The sequence below is a fragment of the Ctenopharyngodon idella genome, chromosome 23, assembly GCF_019924925.1.
Source record: "Ctenopharyngodon idella isolate HZGC_01 chromosome 23, HZGC01, whole genome shotgun sequence".
Taxonomy (NCBI): domain Eukaryota; kingdom Metazoa; phylum Chordata; class Actinopteri; order Cypriniformes; family Xenocyprididae; genus Ctenopharyngodon; species Ctenopharyngodon idella.
This window is the reverse complement of record NC_067242.1, coordinates 24939835-24959685: the sequence shown is the minus strand read 5'-3', so window position 1 is coordinate 24959685 and position 19851 is coordinate 24939835. Positions and strand designations below refer to the sequence as shown.

General features: G+C 36.1%; 1 protein-coding gene across 2 annotated transcripts in view; it reads right to left on the bottom strand.

The window, feature by feature from the left end:
* The window catches only part of dpp6a (dipeptidyl-peptidase 6a), a 435379-nt gene that overhangs the window by 380248 nt on the left and 35280 nt on the right, over nucleotides 1-19851 (bottom strand). The window contains exon 1 of one of the 2 annotated variants that reach the window (XM_051882659.1): nucleotides 16415-16841. The exons of the other annotated variant lie outside the window; for it this stretch is intronic. Within the exon in view, the coding sequence (XP_051738619.1) occupies nucleotides 16415-16465 (51 nt within the window). The 5' untranslated portion in view covers nucleotides 16466-16841. Of the gene's footprint in view, nucleotides 1-16414; nucleotides 16842-19851 lie in introns of those variants that run through there. 2 annotated transcript variants of the gene reach the window in all.

The window sequence follows — 19851 nt, the reverse complement described above, 5'->3', positions numbered from 1 at the left end:
TAAAATACATAAAAATGCACTTTATACATACAATGACTTGAATACACCTCTTCTATGTTGAGAATGTAATTAATGTTAATACTAGGTAACACTTTACTATTTTTTTTTATTTTTTTTATTTTTTTTACTAAAACCGTTCGATGATTGTAATAAAGAAAATGTCTCATTAAAAGGAAATATCATGTGTTGTGGAACAAAAGCATATGTTTGAAATGGCATGAAGGCGAGAACGATGACAAAATTTTCAGTTTGGCATGAATTAAAAATCCTTTAAATTTGGATTTTATTTTATTTATTTATTTATTTATTTATTTATTTATATATATATTTTTTTTTGCATCCGGCCAGTGAGACTGATAGAAAAGAAATTGAGCCTGTTTTTTTTTCTTCAAGACTAATTGTCCCAATGTTTCAGCAATACTTTTAGAGCATTTTGAGCCCAGTCCTCAAAGACCATTTTTGTTAAACGGTCATTTTGTTTCATGGCCAAGTTATAAGTTCAGTCCCTGACCATGCTCTGAACATGGATGAAACACACCCCAGGGAACCTTTATGGGACTGGACTTCAAAGCCAGGACATCAATCTTGTGTATGCGACCCTCAACAAGGGCCTAATTTTCATTCCCATTATCTTTTAAGCCTCTTGAGTGAATTCCTTAAGCAACAACAGACACTAAATGGCAGCGTGGCTGAAATGCAAGGCACTGCCATGCATTTATAAGTTAATTTAGATGTAGTGAGTGCTCCCATGATAAAGCGCTCTCATAATGGCCGGGGAATATTCTGTTCAGGGTCTAACAGGTGTTATTTAATTTTCTGTCTGACCGCCATGCAAGATCTCATTAAAATTTTATCCTGAAAGAGTGAGGCCTTATAGAGACAAACATATGCAAACAAAATAGTCATGTTGTATGGTCTGTTAATGTTTAATGTTATTGCTGAAATCCTGTTATTTTAGTGCTTGCAAGGCAGTGCTGTATTGAAATTTCTCCTCCAATTCTTCTCATTTTTTTTTCTCCACAGTTTTCCTGAATTAATTCAGCTTAAAGTGCTTACCATACAGACCCCATTTAAATGTTGTTTTGTAGATCATTTGAGCAGTTGGTGAGCTTTTTAAGAATTAAAGTTTGAAAAATCTCTAGTGAGTTAAATATTCACTCTGACAAAATAATTTGCATACTGAAAAATGATTAGGGTCAATGACAAATAAGAGTGTCTAAGATAAAGAAAAATCTTTGTAGTTTAAAAAACGTGATACTTTATGTTCTTAAAAATGTTGGTTTCATATGGTTTTAAAAAATATTTATACGATGTTCAAGAAAAATTTAAATGTAATGAGCCAAAAAAGAAAAATGTAATAAAACTTTTGCCTTACATACAAGTGCTTTCAGTGCATACATCTTAAAGTCCCCCTGTAGTCAATAATTTTATCCCTTAAAACTCATCTTTGATCACCAAAATGACATATTTAAACGTTTTAACCTTGAAAAAAAATGTCATGCCTTAACATAGCTTGAACGTAACTCTACATCCTTGCCTCATTTAGTATACGTGGTTCTATGAATATGCAAATTAGCCCCATCTCCACTCACGTACACCAGTTCAGAGATCCACTAGCTGACGTGATAGGTTACAAGGTAGTTTGTGACATCAGAAAGCTGGGGGTTTGCCTGGCCCTTTGATTGGGAAAGTGAAAGGGCTCTTTGCAGTTCCCGTTTTTCCTGCCCCCGGAACATGATTACTACTGAGGGGAAACTTAATTCTAATGCCTGATCTGATATGTAATGATTCATGTACGGTCAGATGTTCTTTGTCTATGTGTCAGTAAATCAAACCAGTGACAAAACGGTAAACTTCACATTGTTTCTCTTAGTAAGATGAAAATAATCTGTTATTTAAACTGTGATTAAATTATATATAGAAAGTGATCAAAGAACGCTCCCTTTACAATCGCTGGAGCTGTCAATCAAACAGCGCGTGCTGGAGCTGTCAATCAAACGGCGCAAGTTTTTCAGTGACTGAGTCCAGGATTCGTGCCAAAACTCACATTTTATTCAACAAATCTCTTAGTTACATTGCGTTTGCACTGTTAGTTATGATGAAAACATTTGTTGTGCAGAATCTGAGTTGCAATGATAAGATCACTACTTTCATGCGCTCAACAACATATCTGTGATCGGCTACAATGTTCATCACTGCAATCTTTCATGCCACAATCTAAATATAATCCCATAGATCTAAATGTAATCCTATAATCAACACTTTTCATGATTAGTTAACCCTGAGAGCAGTAAAAGTAAAAATGTGGTAAAAGTTTTCGAGAGAGTAATACTTAGCTATTTCGGTAACACTTTATTTTAGGGTCTTTTAACTAGTTGCTTATTAGCATGCATATTGATAGAATATTGGCTATTTATTAGTACTTATTAAGCACATATTAATGCCTTATTCTGCATGACCTTATTTTATATTCTTAATCCTACCCAATACCTAAACTTAACAACTACCTAACTAACTATTAATAAGCAGTAAATTAGGAGTTTATTGAGGGGAAAGTCGTAGTTAATAGTTTATATGTGTTCCCTATACTAAAGTGTTTTTTTAAGTGCTATTTTATATGCAAAGATGTTAGCCAATCACAGCAGTGGGCATCTACACTGAAGTCTCACAGCAGACAACACCCCTTAAAGCAGAATGTTCAAATAAGAGGTCTAAAATCAGGGTAGGAAAAATGTAAAAATTGTAACATTATAAGTGCACCACAGGAAACATTATAAAACAATAAAACAACGTAGTTTATGACCCCTTTAGAGCATATTAAAACACCACATAGACATATAAACAACATTAAAGGGTTAGTTTACCCAAAAATGAAAAATTCTGCCATTTATTAATAACCCTCATGTTGTTCCACACCCGCAAGACCTTTGTTCATCTTTGGAACACAAATTAAGATATTTTTGAGCATAAGACAATGACACAGGAGAGAGGATATTGTTGAATATTTTTGTTTTTTTTTTTGCACACAAAAAGGATTCTCATTGCTTCATAAAATTAAGGTTGAACCACTGAACCACGTCGACTGTTTTAACAATGTCTTTAGTACCTTTCTGGATCTTGAAATTGGTGGTTAAATTGCTGTCTATGGAGGAGTCAGATAAGATGAACGAAGGTCTTACAGGTGTGGAACGACATGAGGGTGAGTAATTAATGACAGAATTTTCATTTTTGGGAGAACTTACCCTTTAAAAGCTTGATATTCATTATTATTTTTTTAAAAAGTAAACGTTTTATTATGTATAAATTAATATATATATATATATATATATATATATATAACACTTGAATTGTGTTGTGTGTTGACTTTCTCATGACAGGTGGCTCTGATGCAACATTTCTTTTATAGAGGATAAAACCTAAACTACCTAAACAACGTTCTTTGGCTGCCTTGCAAGCACTGCTATTTCCTTTAGGACATGCTAGTCACAGCGCTAATAAAACACATTTCAAATCAACATGAAACACTTTGCTATACTTCAGAAAGCATTTCAAAGTTCAACAATATTTTTTAATGAGAAAAATGTAGAACAGGACCTGACTTTGTGCAATGGGAATTGATTGGATAATGAACAAATCAGTGCATACCAGAATGGAGTCAGGTGGTTAGAGAGGAGGGGTTGAAAAATGAGAGGAAAAAGTTATCAGATATATGATCAAAGATTGCAACGACAAACATTTTTTCTTTTAAATAATTTGCTCCCATGAATCACAATATGACACAGAACATGTACTAAGAAAGTAAAGAGGGTCAATTTTGATTTCTCCTTGCCTTAACTCTTACAGCTCTCTCTCTCTCAAAAAAAAAAAAAAAAAAAAAAAAACAGTTAAAAGCTTGAAAATGGTTTTCCTCAGTATGACTATCCACAATACCTAGCTCTGGGGGAGACACAAATGAAGAGTTCCATTAAAAGAGTTATACATCACAGAGAGACTTTCCCAGAACTTCCCTCACTCAGAGACAAAATGGTGTGTATGAAAAATGGTGTGAATCTGCTGGCTGAAAAGCGTGTGCACGTGTGTGTGTGTGTGTGTGACATAGAGAGAGATGGAAAGTTAAAGAAGAGGAATGGCACAGTGGTTTTGCTTTTAACTCCACACTTCTTTCTACTAAGACGCCTATGCAGAGACCAAAAGACGGAGAGAGAGAGAAAGAGATGACAGGCTGACGTGTTGATTCAGGAGAAAGTGTCATCACATTAGTGAGCATCACAATACACTTCAGAAATTCTGCAATTGTGCAAACCGTCAGCAATGTGAAAGCATGTTTCAAGAAGTTCTTTGCAGTTAGTTTGAATCAGCAATAGTTGCAAAAAGTTCAAATCAAGTAAATTAACTTTCCGAAGGACGTAGTTTTAATTAACACAAAGCAAAAGACAATGAAGTCAGAAACAAGGAGGAGGAGGATAAATACCAAAGATCCCATAGTGCTCTAGCATCTCAAATGCTGATTAGGAAGATGAACAGTGATATCCGTGATCAAGGTTTTTGGCTTGCAAAGGCATTATTTGAATGCCAGTTGAAGGTTAATGAGGAAAATACCAGTGCCAGCTGCCAGTAACAGAGGGACATAAAGAATGGTTAGTGTGACAATGCGTAGCATGTTATTGTCAATGTGATGGAGCGTGTTGGAATGTTATTTTTTTCTTATTACACAGTTGCATGCAATACTTGACTGTGATGCTGTAAGTCAATCACAGTATTCTGTGGTCATATAATGACTGCTGAACTGTACACTTGTTCGTTATTTCATGTCTCTCGTATCACTACACGCTCACTTATGCACTCTCTATCTTCGCACATAAAATTTTAATTCAAATCAATGTCAATTCATGTCCATATATTTATTTATGTGTTAAGTAAACGTAATAAGTAGAATATTGTACAGTCAGTCGGTCATTACTGCAAAATATTTGGTGGCAAAAAGCCTTATCCAACAACAACGCTTTAGTTTCAGAGTGTGTGGGGTCTCTCTCCTGCACATCTCACTCAATACCCACATCTCATTGGCACATTTAGCATTTTACTCTGCTGTCACTCACCATCCGTCCCTACTGACTGAGATGTACAGCCTGATCTGGTGGCTCCTGCATTGTGCCGTGGAGATTACACACAATAAGCACCTCTGGCTTTATCATTCAATAGGCATAGGCCAGACCATGAAACAAAATTACACTCAATGGTATGAGTGAGTGGTAGAGGGGAGCTTATGACAGCAGATTCCTAATGAGCATAGCAGAGGGAAATCTTCATTAATGCTACTCGCAAAGGCAATTTCTTCATCATGCAGCTGGACTCTACCCCCTTCACTTTCTGTGTTAATGCAACACCCCAAAATGGGGAAACAAATATACTTGAATTAAAGGATGAAGGCTTGGTAGGGTTTCCTACAGTATAGGAATAACTCAAACTAGCCACACCCTTGTGAAAAAAAGAACTGTGAATAATTGTATTTATTGTGCACATGTAGTGTACTTCAATTCTTTAAAGTATATTTAAAAAATACTGTACTTAATATTAATTACGTAATATTAATTAAATAAAAGACCATACTTAGAGTACATTTCCATGACTATGTTGCTTAACACACTAAAGTACACATTAGCCGCGTTTCCACTGTCGGGCCTAAAGCGGGCGTGCTAGTGCGTGCCAGGGCCAGTCGCGTTTCCACTGTCACTTCCAGGGCTGATCGTGCCTCGTCGGGGCTTCCTCGGGGCCAACGGCCAGGGTTTTTCGGCCCGCCGAATACCTTGGTCCAGAGCGAGCCAGCTCGGGCTTGAGGGAGTGGTTACGAACAAAGGCGGAGTTAATCTGTGTGTGGAGATGGATGATTACATGTAGGTTACCAGCTAACATCAGCATTAAAGACTTTTAAAAACATTTTAGCTCAAAACTCACTTTCAGACAGCAGCAAATGTTTGAAATAACTTCTGTTTGTGATCCGATGTGGATTCTGATCACCAAGACTATGCGCGGTATTACCATAGTAAACATGGTAAATACGACGGCTTGAAGAAATCAGACAAATCATATATGTAGGCTATCACAATCATGTATTTATTTTATCTGTCAGCACGTCTCATCTCTTAATGGACTGTCTGATATCCATATTTAGCTCTGCATATTTTACAAAATAAAGCAACTCCAGTTTTTTGGGATTCCTCTGTTTCTCAGACTGAAAATATAACTGTTGGGACTGTCACTGGAGAGAGTGCTAAAGCTCCTCAGGTTGTATTTTTAGTGGAAAATTTGTAGAAATTTAAAGAAAGAGGACACACTCACTTATTCAGTCATGTCTGTTTCTGTTTCACTATTTGTAGTCATGGGACAGCATGTTTACATCACATTTACAAAGAATGATGTGAAATAACAGTAAATACCACTTTATTTCTGTGACTAATGTTTAATCTTGACACAAATTAATTCATTATGATCAATTTGTTTGGTAAAACATCGATGCTTGGGTTTTTAAATCTTTAAGTAAACAACAAAATGCCAACAAACGCCTGCTTTTATCATGTTCACTTTACGATCTCGCTGGTTTGTGATTTCTTTCTGATAATTTTTCTGATAAAACTTCCATTTGTTTGTGAAATGACAGCTTTGTGTGACGTTGTTCCAGAGAGGCGTGTTACGGACGGGTTTCAGTGAAGCGCTGCGGAGCTTCTGGCCCGACGGTGGAAATGCTGCGTGATTTTGGGCTCGGTGTTACAAGTCCGGGGCTATTAGCCTAACCTGGCCCGCTGAAAGCCCTGGCTCGCACTGGCCCGACAGTGGAAAAGTGGCTATTGTTATCATTAATTACTCACCCTCATGTCATTCCACACCGTAAGATCTTTGTTCATCTTTGGACAAATATCTAGCAATGAGATTTCAAAACACTCCTTCATGAAGCTTGAAAGCTTTACGAATTTTTGTTTCGAATCAGTGGTTCGGAGCGTGTATCAAACTGCCAAAGTCACGTGATTTCAGTAAACAAGGCTTTGTTATGTCATAAGTGTTTCGAAACGTTTCGAAATTTCAATGGTCCACCACTGGGGAGGCAATGATCTCTGTGTGAACCCATGATTCAAGTCTATAGATTTTACCTGATCTCTGATCATTTTCATACATTTGTACATGTTTTTATTAGACATTAGTAGGCCTATAATTAAAAAGAATAATAGTAGTTAATAGTCTCTTATTGGCCTGTTTAGCTGAGCCATCCATGGAACAGACAAAACAAGCCCTGACAATTGATAAAAGGTGGTATTTTATACATACGCTTGATATACAATCTTATATGATTCATAGATTTTACTTTCAATAAAACATTTGCAATGGGTTTGTATAAGGTGTTTATTTGCATGAGTTTTATAGCAAAACATTGTTCTGACCAGGATTTGAACCCAGTCGAGAACACTATCCACTCCTCCACACACTTCCTTGTTTGGCAAAACCACATATAATTTGTCAATGCTTGTCTGAATAGTTGTCAAGGTTATTTCAGATCAACACGTGCAAGTGACCACTAAAAGTGTCACTGTGTCACTGTTTCAGTGTTTCAGTGATTCGAAACAAAAGATTCGTAAAGCTTCGAAGCTTCATGAGCAGTGTTTTGAAATTGCCCATCATTAGATATTGTTGAATAAAGTCATTATTTTGGGGTTTTTTTGGCGCACAAAAAAGTATTCTCATCGCTTCATAACAGTAGTACTTTACATTTTCAATGCCCAGAAAGGTACTAAATTATCTTGCTGTCAATGGAGGCCTCACTGAGCCATCGGAATTTATCAAAATTATCTTAATTTTTGTTCCGCAGATGAACGAAGGTCTTACGGGTGTGGAACGCTATGAGGGTGAATAATTAATGACAGTTTTCATTTTTGGGTGAACTAACCCTTATTGGGCCAGATTTACTAAACAGGGCAAATTAGCGTGAGAGCACAATTCTAAAAAAGCACTGATGGGAGTGGAAAGTTATGTGCATGATCTACTGATGATGTGTAAATTAATGAACACAGACGCAGCCGGGTCATTTCCATAATGACCAACACAATCTACCAAGAGCAGCGCAAATTAACGTCTGGTTTAAGATATGCTTTTTTTTGAGTGATAAATAATGGCACCTTGTATGATTCATCTGCTGTTAAGAACTAAGCTCAGAATCGATTTGCGATGCATCTGAAAAGCATCAGAAACGATCCACGAATCGCGATGCATCAATAGTATTGTCCCAGCCCTACTACTTAGCACAAGCTGATTGGTTCATGTCGCATCTGCAGCCAATGAGCTCGTTGCTCACAACACTTAAATGACTGGTTACCATGCACTATAGCAGTTTGCAGAATTTCTCTGAAACCCTCCACCTTCCCCAGCTCCACTTGTATAGATATGTTATGGGTAGTTATATATTAAGAGTTTGGTTCCAAAACGCTATAAATTCATTTTGATTAATTTGAGTAAAAATGTGTTTTCTTTACCAAGAAAGTGGCAAGATGAAAACCACTATTTTCTGTTTCAAACTTTCACATAGCATCTTTAGGTTACAATAATATTAAAAATTCAAATCCAGATTTTGATTTTCAAAGATTTATTATAAAAAATGATTATTTTTTTCCCCAAAATGCAATAAATCCATGACATGTTTTTTCCCAAAATGCAATTAATCCATTGAATCAATATAAAAGTTATTTTTCATATTGAAATTGTTGAAAATACACAACAAAGTAAGTTGATCCACATATATGACAGCCTCTGAACTTGGTAAATACTAATCTTATATAGACACTGGACTAAAAATACATTCAGTCATCGCTCCCAAATGAATTCAACGGGTCATCTTGTTAATGCTATAAATTAATTATGTCTCCATTTGTCATTACCGATTAAAGAGTATCTGGCGCCACCGCATGGTTAAAATAAAAACAACACATTTGCCGAGTACATTGGAATTGACTGCAACTACCCAGGGGCATCGCTATACTGCAAACATTCAAATAGCAATCATGTTATGTTTTTTCTTTTTGTTTGTTTTTTTTTCTATCAGATGTTTAGATGCTTAATCTCCTAATGTAAATGATTAGATTTCGATGGCTTACGTTTCTTCCTCACCGCAAATTAAAAATTTACTTTTCAATACCGACCAGATACAATACTAATTTTGGCAAGAACTCATTTAAAAAAAAAAAAAAAAAAAAAAAAAAAAAAAAAGGCGTTTAACGCATTTTGGAACCAAACTCTTCATATGCTATTTGTGCAGCAGCAGTATGACTTACATACTCACAGCAGCATATTAGCATATGTATTGGCAGTGGCAAGTTCCTGTACTTGCTCTGCTGCAGCAGCAGCAATAATCTACAACACAGCAATGATCAACAGCAGCAGCAGTTTAGCAGATCTATTCCACCAAGACTAAATACATTAACATTGTCATATCCATTACCATGCTAAAAATCTTAAGAGAATTGTCATGATAGAAATTACATTAGTATGAAGTGTACTTCTTTTTCATAAGTACAAGCCATAACAAATTCTTCATCATCCTGGTTTGTATTTCTGCATCACCTCACGTTTCTTTATTGTTCTCGTGTGTAATAAATAAATATAGCTAAATGTCTATCACTTGACAAATTTCAGCCATTGCACAGATTGTATGCCGCCAAACCTAACACACACTAGTGAGCATTTCCTTGACAAGATTTCTATTTCCCTGTGTACTTATTATGTCGTCACACACCCTAATAGCTTCCTGCCAAATTAGCTTTACTATATAGGCTTCCTTTTTGACCGGGTAAGCAAACCTAATAAAAGTAAATAATAGAAAAAAAATGAAAATTACATAAAATAGCAGACTCGTATAATGGTTATTTTTGAATGCTACTAGACTAGAATAAAATAGACAGAATACTGAGGAAATTTCTGTGTCTTTAACATCACACATTAGAAATGGAAAATCACTATAGCAATGCATTAATATACAGCATACATAATATACTGTATGTGCAGTCACATGTATGTATAGTGATTTAATAATGTCTTCAAACATGATTCACTGATTCATTCATTAATGCTGATCTTTTATATGCCATAACTTAAAATAACTTGATCCTTCTTCAGCTTATTCTGGATAATCTTGTTTTGAGTTGTTTGATTAACTTTTAACTAACTTTTAATAAACTATTGTGTATTTTCTTACCTCACACCAGATGTTGTGAAAAAGGACTACAACCTAAAATTGCATTATCATTTTCAGTGGCATCCATTACAGATGTTTAGATAAACTAGTATGCATTACCACTAAATACCAAATGGCATGAAGAATTCATTTTAGCAAAGCCTCAAGCCATTTGAATCAATTATAATGTATTACTAGTATCAGCTCATCTAATCTGTGTGTGAACATAAAGGCACAGGGTGAGGCAAAAGGCATGATGAAATATTCATCTATTGTAAACTCATTATTTTGCTTGCAGACTGGCCCACAGTTGTCTTGGTGAGTGGTGATGGATGGCTTTGGACCAGAGCGCATTGGAACAGACAGAAATGGGCGGCATGGGGAAAGAAATTCCTTTATAAGAGCAGGATTCTATACATGGCACAACATCCATCCAATCCGAATAGCTCAAGCAGGAGAGCAAAGACACCACACAGAGAAAAAACATCTTCCTCAGTCAGCTTTATACATGAAAAACAAGGAAAACACTTTAAAAAGTCATGTTTTTTAGAACAATGTGTGTTGATGAAAAATATATTTTCTTTATGACAGGTGATGATACAACTTTAAAGATTAGCTTTAGAGTTTTAGAATCATTGAAACAATACGCATTTGCAGGAAATATAAAATCACAAATGATATCTCAGTTGTTACTCCTAGACAGCAATGCTTTTCAGATCAATCAATCAAACGTAAGAGATCTCAGCATGAACAGCATTTTTCATCAAGTTATGCTATCCAAATTAATTGTATTCAGCTCTATAATAATTGATTATTCTAATTCCTATTTTTAAGAGAAACATCTGAGACAAAGTTGATATTCAAATGAAACGCTGCTGGAAACTCAATTAGATCTCCTGAGCTATGAAAGAGCTACATCTGAGCAATTAATGTTAAAAGGACCACTTCCTTTTAACTTTCAGCCAACTATTCCTGTATATGCTTTCTCCAGCTAGACTGCCCCAAAAACTTAATGCTTTAATCTCAGTTTCCCTTCATATTCAAATTAAGTAAAGCTGGCAAAGTATGCAAAGATACATGTACCTTCATGGTGTGCAATAGCAGGCAGCATAATATCTCTCAACATAACTTTCAGCATATGAAATTTGGTTATGAGACTGTTGAAATTTGCATTTGCTTTTATAGCAAATGCTTTCTTGTCTCTGGTACAAGAATCATTTCTGTGAAATTAGTTACATTTGTGGATGGGAACAGGTTTTAGGGAGATAAACGTCCAAATATGTACCTCACCAACTCTGTTTGCTAATCTTGTTTGAAGTGATGGTCTCAACAGACCGGTGCTTCAAACATGTTTGGCTATATTTTCCACGGCCACACTGTCATGATGATGTCAGTTGAAATTAAAAGTTGATTCCGAGGCGGAGGAAGTAATTCTGGTGGAAAATTTCTTATTTAAATTAATGTGCACCATTTTTTATAATCTGTCAGTGTTTGCAATGTTACAGACCATAGCATGTGAATGGTGAAGAGTGAAAGTGGAGCAGGCAATGGAGCTGTGTGATTTTGCCTGGAGCAAGGAGCAGATTTTTGAAAAAAATATTAGTGTTTTCACTTGCTTCAGGAATGCTTAGAGCAGGATTTCTCACTATTGAGTGCAGAGTGGTAAATGGAAAACCTGGAGTGACATACTGACTGAGTTCCACTCACATTCTGTGTTTCTGGCCGGCTTTGCGAAACCCAAACTTTGATGCCTTTGGGCCCTATTTTAACAATCTAAGCACATGGTCTAAAGCGCACGACGCAAGTGCACTTAGGGTGTGTCCGAATCCACTTTTGCCAGTTTAATGACGGGAAAAATGGTTGGCGCGACCAGCGCATGGTCTAAAAAGGTGGCTCTATTCTCTTAACGTGTAATGGGTGTGTTTTGGGCGTAACGTGCAATAAACCAATCAGAGTCTCATCTCCCATTTCCTTTAAAAAGCCAGTTGCGCTCACGGCATTGCACATTCACTATTTACATGGCGGAATTTGCAAGCGGAAAAACTGAACGCTTCTCTAGCGAGGAAACAGATGGTGTAGTGATGAAACTAGCAAAAAACAATTGCATCGCGCCTGGCGCCACATTGTTTAGAAATTGCTATATGGCTAGATAAAAATGAACCCAAAATTAAAAATCAGACATAATTACTAGAGGCAACAATAAAAATGCTTTGGTGGAATCCGGCTTGTCCCTTAGATGGTCTACTCGCACGCTTTAACCTCGTGCACGAGCAGACCATCTAAGGGACAAGCCGGATTCCACCAAAGCATTTTTATCTTTATGCACACAATAATAATCTTTTACACTGTAATCCTTTTATTTTTAATATTTGGCATGTTTGTGTGCTGCGTGTCCCTGTGTGTGTAATAAGCAGAGTGTACGTGTGTTGTGCACCCACCTCTTTAGATAACAAAAAAAAAATATTGCGCCATTGACTTTAGACCAGGTTTCAGTTGGTCAATGGCGCAGTCTATTTCAGTTGCCTCAAAATAGCAACACGCCAACAATGCACCTGAACACACCTCATTTTCAGACCAGCACGCCCATGGGCGCAAATGCATTTGCTATTTAAACAACGTGGCGCAGGATGTGAAAATGATAACGGCGTTGGGCTGAAACTAGCAAAAAACAATTGCATTGCGCCTGGCGCCACATTGTTTAAAAATTGCTATATGGCTGGATAAAAATGAACCCAAAATTGTTTGGAAATTAAAAATCAGACATAATTACTAGAGGCAACAATAATAATCGATAGGTGAACATTTAATAATAAGCAGTTTATATAATTATTATTCATTAAACTTATTAATAAATGTTCATTTATTAAACATATTAATAAATGTTCATTTCCAACATATTTTGGGTTCATTTTAGGCAAACAGTACAGTAATTTTTTAATCAATAGCTGGGTATAAAACTACCCAGCAGGTTGGACAAACATTTAACCTATTCGCTGGGTTAAAACAACCCAATTGCTGAGTTTGTCCATTTTCAACCCAACTTGGGTTGTTTTTAACCCGGCATTTTTTTTTAGAGTGTATTAAGTTACTGTTTAATTCATTACTAAACTAAAACTAAATAATGAATTTTACTTCATAAACATATATTTTTGAGTTGGCTCATGTAGCCTGCTGCAATAATGTGTATTTTGATTGGAATGAGAATGATGAAAAAGCTTCGTGATGCTACTAGTACGAAACTGAGTAAGGGCTCAAAATATGACTTTTATTACTGTCTAAGAATGTTAGAAAGGACAAAAATCTCTCTGACAGTAAATGACTGTGTGTTCATGCATGAAAGTCTGATGGCCGTGGAAAATAACTTGATATTTACGTGCACATGTACCTCTTTAAATTGCATGCAGCATTGCATTGAGAAAAACATTACAGATGATGGATTCCAGCAGGCATAATGAAACGCTGCGGATGCCAGATCCAGATTTGAGAAACGACGGCCCACTTAAAGGTCACTATAAATCACGGACCTCTTTCCCTGGTTGTGCGCTGCACTCGTCCAGCGGGCCAACCCCAATCAAATAAACCGCTCCGTGGAGCCCAGCCGCTTGCAAGCCTGCATTTACCAGCGTGAACATGCCGCTTTATCTGGGCTTGTAGACAGACAATGCTGTATGTTCTTCTCATTATATTTATGTGTGACTTTGACTGACGCAGACATGTCACATATCCAGCTCCAGTCACGCTGGTTAATGTTCAATCAATCCTGGAGCAGGCATATAGTTGTAAAACAAGTGTTTCTCTTCTATATAATTATGCCAATATGCCTCCATTTTCTCCTCATTTGCCACTAAGTAACCAAAGTTCCCATAAGAGGCCACTGCAATGCTTCAATTACAGTAATCAAAGCAAAGTGCTGCATTACCACCAAGTTTGTTCTATATGAGGAAAATCGGACTCCAAAGACAAACGACCAGTGGAAATATGATCACAAAAGCACTCTTGACTCTTAAGGGAATATTGGACTCCCAAACCCTATGAATTCATGTTTGAAATCATATTTTTTTTCTGTGCTTTACACCAAGAAGGTACTATACCAATCCATTAGCATTCACATTCATCTCAATGGCAGTTGCTTTGATGGCACATGCAGTATGCAATTTACATATTACTTTGCTCATGTGCAGAAAAACTTACATCATGACAACACTAACTCAAAAACATCAGACATGATTTCAACATGAGTGCTCAAAAATATCAGACAAAATGAATCCACAAAACAAAAAAGAACTCATCCGTTAACTTTATATATACTCTAGAGTAGACAGTCCTTCAGTCTAGGAATAGAATCTAAACTACAAATGCTATTTTTAAAGAGAGCAACTTTATATATATTTATTCCTCGCACATTTATTCAAAAAATTCTTAGTATATGTAATTAACTTCCCATTTCAACAGCAAATGCATTAAAATCTACTACTCAAAGTTGTGATCAAACAATCAATCTGTGAAAAACAGTTGAGGTCAGTAAGGAAGGTTTGTATCTTTATCCATCACCACTGATCAGGACATCTCTTTAAATCAAGCTGAGGGTCTTTGTCTAAGAACACACAGTGTAAGCTTGAGAAATTCAACCACCTCGAACTCATGAGGATAACAAAAGCAGACAGGTTGTCAGATAGGTACATGGCTCAAACTGACATTTCTCATGGTTTGCTGGACAAGGATCTTGTTCCTACATGAAGGGTAGAATTGTGCATCTAGTGGTAAAAGTGTATTAGTGTACGTCTCAGTGGAGGACACTCTTTACCATTTTGTGTTTTACAATAATAAAAACAGCATTTCTCAGTAAGCTTACAAACATTACACCAAAAAGTATTTATTTTAGCCCATAGCAGGCTATCTTTTATATTCGTTTTAAAGTCCTGTTTGTTTGTTGTAATATAATGAAAGACTCAAGTTCAGGCACTTTCAGAGTACATTCTGTAAATCTTTTTTTTTTTTTTTTTCCTTCATTTTAAAGAGGGCAAATACTTCTATTTCTCTGGTCTGATTCATTGCTGTGTTAAGTTATTTTCAGTCTTTGGTATCAGATCAGTCTAAGTTTCAACTGAATGAAGCCTGACGGACCGAGGTTTGTGTCTGGACCTCAGTCTTTGCAGGTCACTGACACATCGAGCCTGGAGCTGTAATATCCCAATATCCCACTGTGCTTTAGGTGAGATCAAATTTTAATGAATTCTTTCTCATCTGAACCCCGGACACTAAAGGTCACCTCTGCGTTTAATGCAGGCTAAAGCCCTAACATAAATAAGATCCCACGTGTACTGCTTCACTTGACTTGAAATGTGTTTAAATGTATATCCTAAAGTTTTCAATCATTTCTTACCTGGCTGCAGAATCAATCGCTATTATTATAAAGAATAACATAGAAACATACAAAACTGATATATATTATAAATATAAGTTCCTGCAGCTCAATAGGAGCACCAGCAATACCACTGTAATGGGTTTGATACACAGGACACCTATATAAGAAATATATATTAGAAACAGCACTAACTATTGCGTAGTAAGGCAATATCATGTTTTTCTTGACATAAAGTACATGGTGTCATGTTTAACTGGTTTATATTATATATATATAATGGCTACATGCCAATTTTGTCACTGCACTATGGTACTACTAAGTTACCAATAGCATGTTTTGACATGATAGCCTACCATAATAACATTTGGATTTTATTTTAATATGTAGCTACCACATCCTTTTTTTTTCTTTTTTCTTTTTCTTCAGGTAATATGTTATTAGTTTTATTATTATTTGAACATGTATCACGTCAATTTCAAGTTTATTTGACTCAGTACTATAGTAATAGGCTATCCTGTTTTAACAATGGCAGTGTCATGTTTTTATTGATTGATTGATTGATTGATTGATTGTAATCATAGTAATACGATGGTATTCTTTGAAGCACCTTGGAATACCACATGGTATTAATATGCTAGTCATTAGCCTATCATCAATCATAGTATATCATGGGAATAGGTCCCACGGTACTTTTTTGTAAAGTAAACACTGTTCTTGCGTTTGCGCGTGAGGGAAAAAAAACAAACAACGCCAAACAACAAATCTGTTATTCACAGAAAGTCACTTTCAGTAGGCTCTGAAACGCACACGTCTGGTAATAAATATGTTCCGCTTACCATCATGTTTCCCTGCATTTTGGCAGTTTCGATTAAATTCTTCTCCTTCATTTGGTTTCTTCGGTGTGATGGATGTGTGTGTCAGTGTCGGTGTCTCGGCTGGTTCCGCCCGGTCCGGTTCTTCTTTCTCAGCACCCTGTTGAGCGCTCCGAGACTAAACTGCCTCTACAGTCATTCACCGTCGGCTGTTTTAGACACAACCAGCGGACGTTAGTTCTCAGAAAGACTCCACTGTGGCTCAGGACGGCTGTTTGGTCGTTTCAGAGAAGGATGAGCGGGTGATGGTTTCTATCGCTCTCCGTGAACTCGACGCGAGTGAGAGTGAAGCTGCACATGACAATCCCGCTGCTGTGAGAGGAACAGCCCTCGCGCCTGTTACGGGCTCTATTGCTTCAACTTTACTGTTGAGGTCGTTGAAATGTCTTTGTGTTATTCCGTTGCATATTATGAATTATTAATCGAATCTGAATCTGAGGATCTTGTTTAAATACTGTATATCTGTTGAAATGACCTGCAGGCTATTGCTGCTATTGCTTGTAAGCAGATTATTCTGGTTGACCAGCATTTTTATTTGGTAAATAATATGGCTGTGCTGGTCCACAGTGGTTTAAGCTGGTCTAAGCTCTCAAATGGACAAAATAAGCGTCATAAAAGTTGCCGTAAAGTCTCATTCAAGCTTTATTCGGGTCAAAACTATTTAAACAGGTTTTTTTTTTTTTTTTTTTTTTTTTTTCTGTCAACCATGAAAAGATAAAATCACAGTGTTCACAAGCATCTCTATTTCCAATATCCCTGTCCACAACCCCAGCAGGCATCTAATGAAAGTCTCTGTTAGATGACCCAAAGTGGCCACTGTGGTGTTGCCAAATCTTTTAAGATCAAATAAAATCTGTTGCATTTATATACACATACATATACACACACTGTGTATATATATTATATATATATATATTTCAACCCGATCTCATGAGAATTTATAAGTGTTGTACAAGCTGACGACGTTATATGAATTTGTGACTTGATGTATTACTTGTAAGTAAAATGTCACCTTGGAGGTTCACTCCTAAACCAACCCAAAGAAAACAATTTTATGAGGTGGTGATTTTGTATGAAACTGTACAATGTGGTTTGTACAGGAAAAAAAAAAAATACGTAAGCATCTAAACCCAACCCCTAAACCTAACCGTGAGACATGAGGAGATTGTACAAAAACTAACAAAATCTGATCATACAAATTCATACAAATTTGCCACCAATTAGCCAAAATATAAAATAGTTATGAATTGCTATGAGAGTGTGTTGCCTAAACCCTCAGAGAGGTGTGAGAAAAATGTACAAAAACACACAAATGAGATGTACAAATTCATATAAAAAATTGCCAGATTGTATATATTTATATGAAGAAAAAAAAAAAGAAAAAAAAAAAAAAAGAGATGGAAGATGGAAGCCAATATGTTGACAATAATACAGTAATACAAATTGAGATGCACAAAATAATAATAAAACAGAGAATATTTAAATATTTTAATAAGGCTATTGGTAGATTTTGAAAATGACTAGAGAGACTACCACTAATGTTAATTGCCCAAATAGTCATGGTTATTGCTGATCTCCAATTGGTTACATTCAAATGTCTGTGTTATTAACATGTCATTATTCTGGTATTACACATCAACCTTAACAAACTTCCTCAGTGAGATTCTCTTCAAACTATTGCTCTGTGTGCAATGGCAGTAGATGACCTGAAAGGAAAACCAATAGTAGACGGTTATAGTTTATACTAATGCCCACTATAGTTCTTTTCACGGCAATGCTAAGAATTCAACGTATAGGCTACTTGCATTATTATAAACTGCAGTTAGACAAAATGTATAAAATCAGGCTTGTTTAAGTGTTAACTTCAGGTCAGTTTCCCTTCTGGCCATCTAACACTGTAGTCTTTACAGAGGATGGGCAACTTTCTAAGCAAAGCAAATGTTCCCACCACAAACAGACTTTAAGCTGGTTACAGTCAATTGCTCCAGCAAAATTTATTACTACTAATAAGTAAGAGTTTTTCCAGTCCATCCACCAGACTGCATAGTCAGCTGTGCTGGGTCAGAAACTGGGCCACCTACTCAAAAAAAAAACAACCTGTAAAGCTGAAGTTTGTAATTTCTGGGCCACTAGCAACACCATATTGAATTGCAAAAATAACCAGTTTTCAAACAGTTGAGTCAGGTGTGTTAGATTCAGGAGACATCTAAAATGTGCAGTACTTTCAAGTTCCATTTTAAACACAGCTGTATAAATATGAATTTAAAAGGAAACAAATAATTAACATTCCTTGTAGGGCGAGCAGACACGTACTGTATGAAAATGAGCCATTGGCCATTTGTATTAGTGTACGGCAATGAATTGCAGACTGAACATAAGGAGCTATAAAACAAAATATAAGGGAAAAACAGCTTGGAGGACATACTACCCTGAATAAATAAACTGTCGTTAACAAGGCTATTATGCTAATTTAAGAATTGAGGGACACAATCAATATATGGCAACATTGTGGAATGACTCCCTCAAGGACATTAATTATGTCTGCATACACAAAATAGAGTTCGCTACATGGTGGGGGAAAAAACAAGGAAAAGGACAATGAATTAATGGCATATTTTTTGAATGTTTCACTAAATTTCATGCTGACAAGGAAAAGTTGACTAGTAATATTAAGGTTTCTTCTGCAATAAAGTATGTTGAATCTATTTCTATATGATTATTGTGGTCAGTAGGATAATGGTATATTCATTGAATTATGTCCATCATTTGTTTCCAATTAAAAGCCACATTCAAATGAATTCTCCTCTTTCTTGGTTTGGTTCAAAGCAGTAGACTTTTGATGTAATTCACATCATATTTCAAATGTATTGGTCATAATTAAAAAAAAAAAAAAAAAAGCCAGTTTTATTGTCCCCTAAGTGAAAATTGTAAGTTATTGCTTAGAAAAAGTAATAGCACGCCTCTCCTCAACAAGCTGTACAGTTTAAGGTATAATGTATGTAGCACAAAACATCTGATTAAAAGCAACGCATCCATTTACAGACTTTATCAAGGCACCATTTTTAAAGTCATTATTCACTAAAATTAAGGCAAGTAACACCATTGTTTTTTCAACTCCAGGTGTTTCCATTAATGAAATATTTCCTCAGATTACTCAATTCACACCTGTGATGCGCATAAAGATACAGCACTTCGGCTTCTGAGCAGTCAACATTAGGATTCTAGTCATATGAGCGCTCAGAATTGATGGTTGTCTCTGCACTGTTGATTAACCAGCTGATGTGTAACTTCTTGCGGGGTTCTTCAGGAGTACTTTGTAAGTGGAGCCGGGGTAATTTAGAAGAGTCAGTAGCGCTGACCTTCCGTGTCGTGCCCTGTCAGACGTAGAAATAATTACTTTA